We start from the raw sequence: 13,557 nt of genomic DNA, 5'->3' as shown, positions 1-13,557 counted from the left end.
AATATATTTTCATGAAGAGTGGTGTACTTGTTTACGCTAATCTCTAAAGCTTTCTCGTCCTCTTTGAAGGTCAGTTCAGTTGTCAAGTGGTAACCTTTAGGGTCTCATTGAAAACCACCACCACCACCACCACCACCACCACCACCACCACCACCACCACAACAAAACAACAGATCTTTCTTCTGTGTAATTGTAATACAACAATCTCTGTATTCTGACATTATGGAGAAAAAAATCCTTTACAGTCTAAAATAACCTGGTGTAATTGACTCATTCAAAGATTGCATGGACTGGATTGTTTATCCCAGTAAACTAACTCTAAACTGCATTAAGTGGCTATCAGCGTAACACAGTCTATAGTTGGGAAGCAGCAGTTATTCTAAAGTGCACACAAGGCTAAGAAAGAAAGGTGATTGTTATCAAAGGTCATTATAAAGCATCTGATACCCTCTCAATTTACCTTGAATAGGCTTATTTTCTTTTAACAGAGCCCAATAAGATATCATATAAATGCATAGCCACAAAGCACTGAATACAGTACAGATTACAGAATGTGTCATTATACTGCCATAATCACCCTGATACAACCCACATTTAAAAACACAGAACATGCAAATAGTTGTCCTCCTCACCATCTGTGACCAAAGTTTTGTAAAGTATAGGGTTCCTAAGCCAGTCAGTGTTTCTGCTACTGAACAGCACAATAGAAGCTGCCATGGATGTGAAGGATATAGTTTGATGTTCAAGTAAACACAACAGCAAGTATCAAGGATGTCCAGCGTCCCAGTTTTCTTCAGACTGGTTTAGGACTTCAGGTCTTTTTCCACAGCAACAGGAAGCACACACACACACACAAAAATAGATCAAGACCGTTTGGGAAGGAACATGTGATGATAAATCAACCAAATGAACACACATCTATAAATTACACAGAGTCGGTTTCTAGCAATGAGGGCGCTCCATATTTCTAAAGTCATAAATTCAATTCTTGCATAACCTCACAAGAACACCTTTCTCCCAGCTGTAAATACACGCTTACCAGGAACGCTTTAGCTCACATGATCCACTTTTAATTGGAACGCCAACATTGTTTTAGTTTCTGAGAATATTTTTCTCTCTACAAAAATGCGAGACCGTGTCTAAATGGCTTATCCCTCTCCCACCTCCCAACAGCCAGGACACTAAAATCGCTGGACACATTTCTAGCACGTTCCCGGTCAAGACATGAACCCTCAGTGTGAGTCGGAACAGATGGGGGAGTTGCAGTATGGTTGATTCCTATAATACCTACCTGTGAACTGGATTTATGGAGAATGGAATGGAATGTTTTTTTGTTTCTTTGCAGCAAGTGTCGATTGTTGAATATGACATAACACATATGACTACTGTGTACATGTGGACAGCAAAAAGCATCACCTGTTTGCCAGTTTTTTTTTTTACAGAAAAAAAATATTTGTGCTAATGTACTAAAGGTTTGTGGATTTATGTTGTTTCCAATGAATTCATGACAGTTATACAACAATACTATTCAAATCACATGCACTCTCTAAACATGACACTTGGTGACACGTGATAGCAGAATAAAAAGTACACAGGCATATCACTAGTTATTTAATCAGGCATTTGTTTATCTCGGGGGAATCTATACTAGATGCAACACAGATCAATTATCAAGAGAGATGATCTCTGATGATCTGGATGAAAACATGCCACGTGGAAGGTCTAAATGTCATAGGACAAAGTCACAAACATGCTGGGATCTCTAAAGCTTTACAGCTGTACAGGGGGTTGGAGTGGATGCTAATGACCATCGATGGTATGGCTGAGTTTGCTAATGTGCTCCCAATCCAATAGGAACATCCAAAAGAGAAAGAGGTCAAACCGCATTTAAACTATTTCACCAACCTATTCTTTTAAAACAACAGCGACAGGCTGGTGTTTACGCTGGCAGTCGGGGCAGTGTTCGGCCCATTTCATGCGGTCTGGCCTGCACTTAGAAGCACACCCTCAAAGTGAAAATGTTAGGTAGACAAATGGCCTGGTAAGGTAGAAAGGCTTTGGTCCTCGGCCGACATCGCTCATCTTAATCCACACAGACAGCAAAGCCCTGGATGAGGGCAGGGAGCGTAAATGTTGGCTGATGATACAGCTCGGAGAGAGGAAACACACATGGAGGACGGGAGGGAGAGAGACGGAGAGAGAAAGAGAGAGAGAGAATAAAGGAGAGTGAGAGAAAGAAAATGAAATGAGAGGACAAAGGGAAAGCGAGAGAAAAACGGGATGTAAAAAGAGAGCGAGAGTAAAAGAGAGATAGAGAGACCCCCATCACAGTAGGTGGGTGATACATGAATGATACAGCTCGGTCTCCTTTTGATCTCCGTGGGCGCCCCAGATCTGAGAAGGGCCAGAACCGCTGATGTACACCTCCATCAACAAGCTAATGACAAACCCAGATTTGAGCTCCACAGCCATTTTATATCACTTAAAACTACCCCCCCCCGTCCCTTCGTTCTCCCTGACATGCTCTATTTATACTCCTGTTCTGTTGGGAGACAGCCTGAAGGGTTATGTCCCTGTCGGTGAGGACAGAACAACGTGTGGGCTGCCCCCATAGGAATACATCTGTGGTGATTGTTTCTCATTTGAGAGAAAGAGAGGGAGATAAGTTGGCAAATAAAGGAAATGTAGAGGAAGGATGAACCTAAAACACCTCACGTCTTTGCCAAGGCACCCACATCCATCTGTGAGGCACCTATCTAAATGGATTGGATTGGTCTGGACACTGGAGAACTTCAGGCGCCAAGATGTGACAAGATGGTGCCCGCTTCTATCTTTGACACCGAGGAAACCATAACAATAAAGGAGAGAAATAACTCAATTTTGTTTTGATAGGAAATAAGTTCAAACAGGTCTTTTCTTTCCTTCAATCGTCCAATGAATGCGCTAGGGCAACGTAGCCCTCAGAAATAGCCGGAGTTCTGACCCATAAATGGTTGTTTGGTTTCCCCTCAGAGGGACTCCTATCTCTAACATTGTCCAGTGCACCATCCCTCTGGCTGTTGATGAGCCAGGAAAGTGCATCTCATATCTATGTTGGCCGGAGGGAAAACCATACATATTTATGTCAGACCGCCAGCATTGTTTAAGATTTACATTCTGAGAAATGATGGATTATAAACAGTGTGTATTTCAGACGGATTTCTGTTAGGGTTATAGAGTGATACACCTGAAAACTCCTAAAATGTGTTAAGTTAGGTCTGACCCAGACTATACCACGTACTATAGTTACACCTGTAGTTTTTATTTTCCTTCTTCAATATCACAGTTCACCCATGCATCAACATATCAAAATGTATCAAATTTGAGGAACATAACTCAAAAGACTTATATCTCACATTACTCCAACAAACAACATCCACAAAACCTTTTATTTTGACTAAATGTATCAAACCGCTACATTGACATTAACTTGAGCTACCACTAAATAGCCACTTGCACATCCTTGACCTTCTCCCAATGCGGCAAGCCTGGTCTGTCTGTGAGTAGTCTGGATATCCTATTTATAACATGTTCTGTTGTTGCCGTACGAAACAGCCTTGCTGCGTTAGGTAGAGTGCCATTTTAGAGCTCAGTACCGAGCCAAGAGAACACCATACACGGTTCTTCGAGTTCCCCGCGTGTGAAGTGCAACAGGTACCAAACAGAATGGGACTGTGCATGGATGACGTCAGTGTGTAGGGCTGCTTTTCACGCTCCTCCTCAGCTGAGTGCAAGCCACTTGAAAATTGTAAAAATCCATTAAGGGAGATGTCGTGCCTTTATTTTCATCCAGACTCTCTGCAGCCAGGCTTGTCAAGGGCTGCAGAATAGAGAGCTGCACTTCCAAGTTTAATACGAATATGACATGGAACAGAAACAGTGTTAAAACCTGCTTAAACAGCTTCGAATGAGAGAGAGCCTTCGGACTCATTCGTCAACATATTCTTGTTGAGTGTTCGACAACAGTTTTTCCTCAGTGATGAGGTCTACAATCAATCTAATCCATAATGTCTAACTGGGTCTAGACTAAGCCTCTGGGGCTGACAATAACAGTACTTTACAGTACACAGGAACCTCCAACCCGCGTTGCCCTTTGCTTTGTGTCATCGTGGTTTAGAGGTTGATGCTGTCGTTGTTCATCTTTGTTATGTCTTTTCCTGACCACAATTGCTTTCCTCGTATGAACTTGGTGGTAATGCAGGACTGTGATGTAAAAACATGGACCAAGGGTATGCATTCATCTTCTAACATGACAACTTGGAGGCCAGAGGTCGACAAATCACCAAGGATGCAAAATCCAGAGCTCATTTCCAACCATCCAGCACTATACTTTGTCCTCTCCGAGAGAACATCCATAGGCTGTAACTAGGCTAATAGTGTAGTTTTAGCAATGACAGATGCTCTTTGGCGGCCATGTGTGGGTGTTTAGGCTGTGCTTCAGGAGATAAAGCATGAGCCTGTCTGACAAGCGGAATCACCACTTAAGGACTTATTACAGTCTGTAAGCTCAAGTATTCGGTCAGTCTTCAGTCAGTATTACAGCCACTTAAAAAAACACCTTAAAAAGGTGAACAAGATTAGACTTGTCCTCCCATTAAACAAGTGCACATTGAACTGATCCAAATGCTTCTAGAAGTATTTGTATATATATATATCCATATGGATATATATATATATATATATATATATATATATATACAGTATATATATATATATATATCCATAGTGTTTATACCTACAGTACCCAGTAACAGCAGAATTCCTGTACCTTGTCATGCTGTTGGCACCGGTGACGTTGGACTGAAATATAATCGTCTGAACGGACTAAGGGGTCGTCATAATAGATGGATGACCTTTGCCTTGATACCTCCATTACCGACATCCATACCAATTAACTCCAGATCACCTGCAGAGGCAATGTGAGCAGATTACTGCTCCTTCTCTGAGCACATCTGAGTCATCAAACCAGCCCCCGAACAAGATACTGTCTGAATAAGAATTAGATCCAGCGTTCTGTTCTTTCCATATACAAACCCTCCCTTCACACTACCGTTGCCAATGAGCCACTCAACAAGACTCGAGCCAAGGACGAGCAATATTTTGAGCTTTCCAAACCAAGCGGGATTACTTTCGCGATACTTCCCACTGTTTCCATAGTGAAACTAGCCTGGTCCTAACCAGACCCTCGTACATTTCATTTGTACAGAGGGTCTGGGAGCGCTCCATTGACAAGCGTCAACTTCCTTGAAGGCGGGTACTCTGTTGAAGTTTAAAACTATTGGATCTGCCCAGAGCAACTGTCGGAAAAATTGAAGATGTAACTTTTTATTCTGTATAAAATGATACTGTGTTTAGCTTTGTGTGCAAAGAGAGGGCTACCCCCCAAATGTGAACTCTGGGTAACACTAGGCTTACTTAAACATAGGGGACCTGGGCTTGACCACTATCTTACTGGAGAGGCCATAAAAGAGTTAATCATATGGTCAAGCTTAGAGGGGTCAGAGAGCGCACACACGCACGCACACACGCAAGCACGCGCACAAGATCTATGCAAGGAGCCAATGAAAGAAGAGCCATGGGACATTTGCATGCCTTTGTTTTAACCAATGACTGTCGAGCGGTTCTGTTTAAATAGGTAGCTAGCACAACATGCTAGCGGACAAACTTTGTAGCACCATGGAATGTGATGTTTTGTCTCCTTGCGGCCACAAGCAATAAAGCTTTCTTAACCCTTGTGTTATCTTCGGGTCATTCTGACCCATCAGTCATTGTGACCCACCGTCGTATTGCGACAAATTTACCGCATACAAAGACAAAGTGAAGCATTTTCTTTTAACAGCTAGGCTGTCTCAGACCCCCCACATTGCAAAGGTTAAAAGAAAATTATTTTAATTTGTTTTTGTATTGGGTAAAATTGGGTAAACACAACGATGGTTTGTTATGAACCTTTGGGTCATGTGACCCGAAGGCAGCACAAGGGTTAACTTGTTCACCGACTGACAATACAATGCTTGATAAGATTAATATTTCTGACAGCAACCTTTTCGCACTTTCCACATTTCAGCTGGAACAATTCCATGTCATCTGTATGTTGAATAGCGGTGTTCAGTATGTTATTGTTTTTGCAGGCCTGCAGATAATAAGCTAAGCAGAGAAGCACTAATTACTCTAAATGTCATGAAGAACGGTGCTGCTGGGTTGGTTGTCGACCGACATATGGAGACTGAAGTACAGTACAGGGCAGCTTCTGGCTGCGCATGGCGCCGTCTGATCTTCCATTGATGACAGTTGCTCAGCTTGGTGCAGGGGCAGCTCGCGTCACCAGAGAGCGCGGCTCAAAGGTCGCCTGGCGGGCAGGTCACCAGGGGGTTGCCAGTCTGCATCAGTCCTAAACATACCGAGCAAAATGTGGCCCTTCACATACGAGACTGTTAGAAACACGAACACAGCAAAATAAACATCACCCGCAATAAACCGTAACAGATTATTTCCCTTTGTGCGCAGAACGGTTCGAGTTCAAGTTCCCAGAGGAAACGATCCCTTTTTTGGGGGGGGGATTGGATCTTGGATTGGACGTTACGGTGAACGAGGCCCATTCATCACCATTCTGTTGCCCATCGATGCAGACTGATATGTGGGTCTCTTTTTGGCTCCGGCCCTGGTTTGTGGAAGATGAATGTGTCAGCCAGGGCCCACAGATGTGGGTCAGCCCAGGGAGGGATGATGATGGGACTGACTGGCCAAGCCACTGTAATCTATTAATGGAAATGTTTCTGAGGCCTCGGGGCTGGAGTGAAAACAAAACAGTTGGAATGGATGTTGGAAAACAGAGTCTATAGATGTAAATAATGTAGAACAAACACCATATGAGGAAAAAGGTAGAGGGAGAGAAAGAGAGAGGGGAAAACGAGAAAGAGGGAGAAAGAAAAGAGGGAAAATAAGAAGGAGATAAAGAAAGAAAGGAGAGGAAGGGAGGGGGTATGTACCGATTATGCAACTGGATCTCACAGACGAAATGTGAAGGCCGGGAATAACTTGGGGGTTATCGCCCATCTGAATACATATTTACTAGATTAAAATAAGCCTGGGATATAAATCCGGGACAAAAGGGGAAGTAGGGGCCAGTGGTTCCTAATCAAGACCTGAGCAGTGAGGTGGAGAAAAACGAGAAAGCTAATAACAAGGTCTAAGAACGCTACGTGCCAAACTTTCCCATGTAAGGGATGCTTCAGCAAGAGGCATATCTGGGTTCGAAACAGATCTGAGGTGGGAGAGTCTTGTACAAACATCAACATTTTAAGCCTGGCTTCACGTGGAAGGAATGCTAACAGGTAACACCACGCTGCGTCTCCTCAGGCCACCGCCTTCCTTCCATAACTCTGGGTGACGCAGCGTATCACTTTCAAAGGTAGCGGAATTTTCCGGGTCTGTTGACTGTACTTTGGAGCCAAGGGCCACCCTTAAAGAGCCACAAGGGCATCCAAGGTAGGGGATAAGAGGGGGATAAAACAAACAAAAAGGGAGGTTAAGAAACACTGCTGTGGCATTAGACGAGTGTTGTCATAGTAAACAGTTTGGTCCCGGGATAGAGAACACAATCCCATTCTCTGCTTATTATCCAAGCTTTAATAATATCCTGTGAAAAAGGACGCCTGCTCTCCACCAACAGAGTGGTGATGTCAGAGAACTACATGTAAAGTTCACTAAACCTGGGGAAGTAACATACATCTATGATACAGCCTTTGGCGGTGGTTACGGCACACAGATGCTTGGAAGAGCGCACACACGCAGGGCGATGTCTGGGCCTTAAATCTCAGCTGAGCAGGTGATTAAACCCAGTGTTTCTGTTGCATTCCTCAACACCCATCTCCCCTCCTTAATAATTTACAGGAGTCTCTACGGAAACAGTTTTTCAAATGTTCTTCCATAGTTTACTCCCAAGTCAAACTCAACATAAACACAGGCCAGTACAAGAGGTTGGCCGGCCTATCCAAACTCTATATTAAGAGTGAAAGGTTGTCTCACTGACGCTTCAAGAGTTAGATTCTCACGTTTACATAGGGTTCTTGAGGTCACACGCTTCGAAGAAACTGAGATGATGACATTGATATATCAATTTTCAAAGACAGAATGCTGACCTGGCAACTCTTCATCTCTTCATTTCTGGGGACAGTGAGAGAGTGGGGTAACCAGTTCTGGCTAGGACAACATTTTCTACACCATAACTTTTACAACCTGTTACACAATGATTGCCAACATTTTCGCCACCACAACCTTCATCAATGATAGTGTATAATGAGTGGGGTAGTGCAGTTTATGCAATGGGACACTCCACATTTCCAAGGGTAAGGGGTTCATCCACGTGATTGTGACTTCACTCACGCCATGAATAATGGCCCTACACCCTAAAAACACAAAACTCTTTAAGCATCTCATAGACTTGGCACGGATCCTGCTCCAGCTTTCAAAACACTGACTTGTAAGGTCTTGAACACAGGGAGGCGGAGCAGTTTTGGGAAGACAGCAGGTTGTTCTGGAAGGTAAGGAGGTGCTCCCCCCATTACTCAGCCAGCTATAACAGCATGTGAACCACATATGCTGACACATGGTTCCAACAATGGCGCTCAACCACACAATAGGACCATGTGCACCTCGTGTTGTGCTGTTCGCAACACGTATGCTTTTTGCCTGCGATTTTCTTCTTGAAATAGGGTCCCGACAACACAGGGGTAAGTGCAGCAGAGCAGACAGTGTCCCTCTAACACTCACACACACACACACACAAAGAGACTGGGGGTTTCTAGCAGGTATCGACCGTCCAATTACATCTCTCGAAGTGAGAGCGCGTTCCATTTGGGACAAGGGGTGCCGTGACACTAGTGTCACGCCGCTGCCTCTCCACAACGGCGTGATCGCCCCCATCCAGACAAGATGGAGGCCGAAATTGATGGCAGAAAATGGGGCTGACAAGACAGATTTACAGATGGGGGGAGGGGGGGGTGGGGTGTTAGTTACCGTAGGGCAACATTTTTTCTCTTTCTCCTTCTTTCTACTCCTGCCCAGTTATGGAAGCCATATCTTAACAGCTCTTTCCCTCCCTGGGGCTGGCGTCGAGCAGGTCGCGATGACACACTAAATCACGTAGGACGTCCGCGCGGCGCGGCTGAGGCCAAAGCAGAGAGTTCACAAGAGTTTCAACATGATGGATAGAGATGCGGTGACGTGAGGGATGAGAGGACCTATCCGTGATGGTGGGGGGGGATATGATGATGATGAAGAAGACGCAGCAGCCGGCGCCTTCGTCGAGCCGCACCGTGCGGGGAGCGTCTGAGGTCAGCCCACTTCGTCACGTACGCCACGTCGCCGGGGGGGGGGGGGGGGGGGGGCGGTGCCCCGGTGTGCACCCCTGCTGAGGCTCCACTGGCATTCGACAGCATCCAACAGACACAACACACTCACTGTAAAAACAAACAAAGCCACTGATCTTTATACTAATGCAAATGTCAAGCTTGCACATAGTTCTTTTATTGGCCATTATTTAAGATTCAAAAGAGAAAACCAGGCTTCCCGAGTAGCAGGGGCTGTTTCTTATGGAATGTTGACGAGCTTGCTTGCATGCACAAAACATCTTTACTCCAGTCGTAAGCATTTGGCGCGGAGCTGAATCAGACCCGATCTGCAGAAAGGTAACTCTGGGTCATCAGTATACAAACGGATAATTTTGTTGGCAAATCACAAATGCTGAGCACAAGCAGCCCGGTTGGCAGACAGGCGCGTTCTCCACCGGTCGGCATTCTGCAGAGGTCAAAGGTGAAACATGACACTGTGACGGAGAACAGAGCTTCGGTATTAAGACAGAAATGAACAATGTTCTCAGCAGATAGGGCCTTATCTCTGGTGTGGACAAATGACCATGAGGTAAGTGGGTAAAGGGGGATAGGGAGGGAAGGCAAGAGACTGCATGAGAGGGAGAGAGATAGAGGGGGTGTTACGGGGACTAAGAGCGAGTGAGCAAGACAGGGAAAGGTTATTGGTCTCCTCTTCACCGCACATGAGGAGAAGTAGCAAGTGCTGCCATCTGGTGTAGCTGAGGGGTACTGCAGCTTGGGTAAAACTCCATAACAAGCGGGCAGTCTTGGCTTGTATGTCTGGTGCTCCATCACAGAAAACAGCCTCCGACGAAACACCCAAAAAAGGTACTTTCAGACACTGGTGGTCACAAAAACAAACTGCTTCTATTATCAGCCCCAATCCTCACATCCCAGACTGACCAGTCCGTTCCATCAAGCCTTCCAAACAACAACCTCTCCACTCCAGTCATACGCCCCAACGCTATTCCCAAAACAAGCCCGCTGCTTACATAACATGGTCAGCTTAGTTTAGGCTGGTTGATGACATTGAGTCGCCAATCCCCTTCATCAAAAGATGCAGATTAAGGACCTCTTTGATCTCTGATGGAGGCAGAAAAATGACTTAGCATGTTGTATTGGCCTAGGTCCTTCTGGATTTCTGACACAGAGGAAACATCTTAAAAACCAGTAGGAAGCCACTGAGAATGTTCCAGAAGATTTTTTTTAAACAAACCAATTAAGAATCCAGACAGAAAGGTCACGGGTAATCAAATGTTTTGTGATAAGGCAGTTGGGGGTTACAGGTTCCCTACATTGGTCATGCTGACGTCCTGCACAGCAAGACTGAATCCTGTCCCTGGTAGCATAACTTCCTGCAAAATAAAATACTTCCTGCAAAAAACTTCTACCAAACATTTGGCGAACTCAAAACCATAAACATCGAAAGTAACATTCCATTAATGAACTGACAGAGAGGGTGGAGGGTAACAAATCATTGAGAGAAATGACTTGTAGGAAGACGGACGATTTAAAACGTAATAAAAAAAAAGACTTGGACAGTGTTGGATTAAAAGGAACATTTCGGCCTGTTGACCACTTATCATCTAGCTTTTAAAAATAGAACAGAGTCCGTCTCTCTCGATAGTGGTCTGCATATAGAACCATTGAATATTTAAAATGTCTTCATCAACATCACCTCACCTTTCAGTGGCAGGGCAGGAGAGGGGGAGATGGAGTGAGAGAGATACTGCAACAGTTTATCACGCTCCTTCCGACTCAAGATTCAAGCATAATAAAAACGTATATTACAAATTCATCAACACCCAATGGTCTCAACTGTCGCCCTTCTCAGGTTATGGAATTAACCTGTCGTTGATAACGTATGCTTTTTATGTTGACGGTGTATTAGGATAGATTTATGGGCAGTTTAAAATAGGAGGGACCCTATATTGAAGCTTAGTGGTCTAACATGACGGTGGATGTTCAGTGTAAAGCCCAAGCCATGTACCTCCTATATGTTTGAACATGTCAGAGTCTCCCCCTAGTGGGTGATGAGTGAACAGCAGTGCTATAAAAGAAAGGTGTTTAGGTAGACTGTCAGATCAGTAGAAGTTTTATTGATACATTTCAATAGAGTATTTTTGTTGACTTTGTAACATTTTTCAAGAGCAGCAAGACAAGAGTAAATGATATGCTGATTTTTTTTTTTCAAATGTGTTAAAAGCAGCTTATCTGTAAAATAGAATGAACAATCTTCAAAACAGATGTCTGTTGATACTCTGATTTGTAAGTGTTGATTATAAAATGGATTCATATCATGCAACCTTAGATCTAAAACAAAATCTTGAATCAGTAGGCAATCACTCAACAGTTCAAGCACAAAGCCCCTCCATAAAGTAGTAAAATATATATTTTAGTAATCAATAAATGACCAAGTAGTAGTAATTCACTTGAACACAGTGCAGCTGGCTTGCAAACACTCATTCAATTATTGCACTACACATCCCATAACTCCCAAAGACTTATTGCTGTATAAAAGGTTAGGTTGGTTACACTTGGCAAGCACATATATATTCTATATACACACAATGGAAAATGCAGCAAAGTGAATGACAAATGATTTAAATCGTGACTACAGCATAGTGCTGCAAAAAACGCCATCTGTCAACCATGTAGGAAGTATTGTCTAAAACTTGATCCTAAAACCATAGTCAGGTGGAGTCTATAACGTCCATGAGGAGTATCTCACAATGTCCAAAATGGATGTTTTGGCAACATCCAGTTCAGAATTCACAATTCTACATTCATAACGAATCAAACTTTGGAGATCAATTCTTTGTTTTTGACACTGAGGCCAAGCACACAACAGAGGAGTAACAAGGCTGCCATGCTGCGGTCCTACCTTCAGCTCCCTGACACCGCCTCTTTGGTAGCAATATTAAAATGCTTCAGATATTTTAAAAAAATGACAAGAAAAGTGTTACTTAAGAGAGACAGCTTACATCTGTGTCTTTTGGCTTGCGTACGAGAGTATATAAATACATAAGTAAGCTATCTGCACCCTGATAGTCACATTGAGTCACCTGGCTCGAATAGTTTTTAAAACGCTTTCAAAAATATGCTTTCAAATAGAAATACGTTGAGCTTTTTGCTTCAAACCTCCTGGAGCTCTCAGGTGAGCTTTGGGACTGACCCATCTGCTTAGTTGGGCAGCCTAGATAAGCATTTGAAATCCTTAAAAAAATAGTATTTGGACCCAGGTTTCGATTTCTTTGCATCCCGTCGTATCCACCGATACCTGTTCTCCGCCCCAGGGTGGGGTTGTGTGTATGGCGGTACGGCAGGTCTTCCGGTCCGACGCCCCTCACAGGATCACACAGGTGGAGCCGGCTGGCTCTGGGACACTGAGGAGAGGGGGACGAGGCCAAACCTATCGTACTGCACTACAAATCCCGGCCAAATTCCCACTGATGACTTGCCTCAAGGACTGGTCGTTTGTTAGAGCACTTGAGGGTGTACCTTGAAGGGACAACCTTTGAGAACAGTAGCTACTCTATGCGATTGCTCCGTTTGGACCTGAGCCCAAGGCATGCAAACTCAGTGGCTACGAAGCCTCTGTTCACTGCTGCTGTCCTCTAACAGAATCAATAGAATATTGAGCGTTATTTAATCAGTAACTGATCTGGAGCAAAGGCATGTTAACAAGCAAGCATTGGCCTACACTTCACCTAAATCACCGTCATTACTATAGAACATCCATCAGTATCGTACAGAAAACACAGCCACGCGCCGGTTTATAGAATATTCCCTTCTTGGGTTTCTGCTCTGCTCTATTGCTCCCTAGGGAGGGGTCGAAAGGTTTGGTCGCGTACCTCTCCGCCGGTGCGTCTGCTGGCCTCATCCTCTTGCTGGCGCTGCCCTCTGGCTCTGCCGAGGCAGGCTGGGGGCGGTCTGGGCTCTGGGCACGCTCTCTCGCCTCTCCACTGGTCTGGGGGTTTAGAGACAGAGACAGAGAACGTGCCGGACTGAACGCGTGGAGGATGAGATTGGTGTGAGAGAAAGGCCAGTCAGAGTGTTGGTGTGAGAGAGAGACAGAGAGACAGACAGAGTCAGAGAGAGACAGAGAAAGAGAGCGACACACAGACATGTTAGACAGAGAGCGTGTGCG

The 13,557-nt window shown here is 44.4% G+C and overlaps 1 protein-coding gene across 1 annotated transcript in view; it reads right to left on the bottom strand.

The window, feature by feature from the left end:
* Window positions 1-11,489: 11,489 nt before the first annotated feature.
* Window positions 11,490-13,557, bottom strand: part of arhgef39 (Rho guanine nucleotide exchange factor (GEF) 39) — a 28,695-nt gene continuing 26,627 nt past the window's right edge. Inside the window, exons 11-12 of the mRNA XM_062483275.1 lie at window positions 13,262-13,377; window positions 11,490-12,793 (exon numbers count right to left, since the gene is read on the bottom strand). Coding sequence (XP_062339259.1) covers window positions 12,754-12,793; window positions 13,262-13,377 — 156 coding nt within the window. The 3' untranslated portion in view covers window positions 11,490-12,753. The remainder of the gene's footprint in view (window positions 12,794-13,261; window positions 13,378-13,557) is intronic.

The sequence above is a fragment of the Osmerus eperlanus genome, chromosome 17 (assembly GCF_963692335.1).
Source record: "Osmerus eperlanus chromosome 17, fOsmEpe2.1, whole genome shotgun sequence".
Taxonomy (NCBI): Eukaryota; Metazoa; Chordata; class Actinopteri; order Osmeriformes; family Osmeridae; genus Osmerus; species Osmerus eperlanus.
Note: the sequence above shows the minus strand (reverse complement) of the source record. Positions and strands in the feature narration are given on the sequence as shown.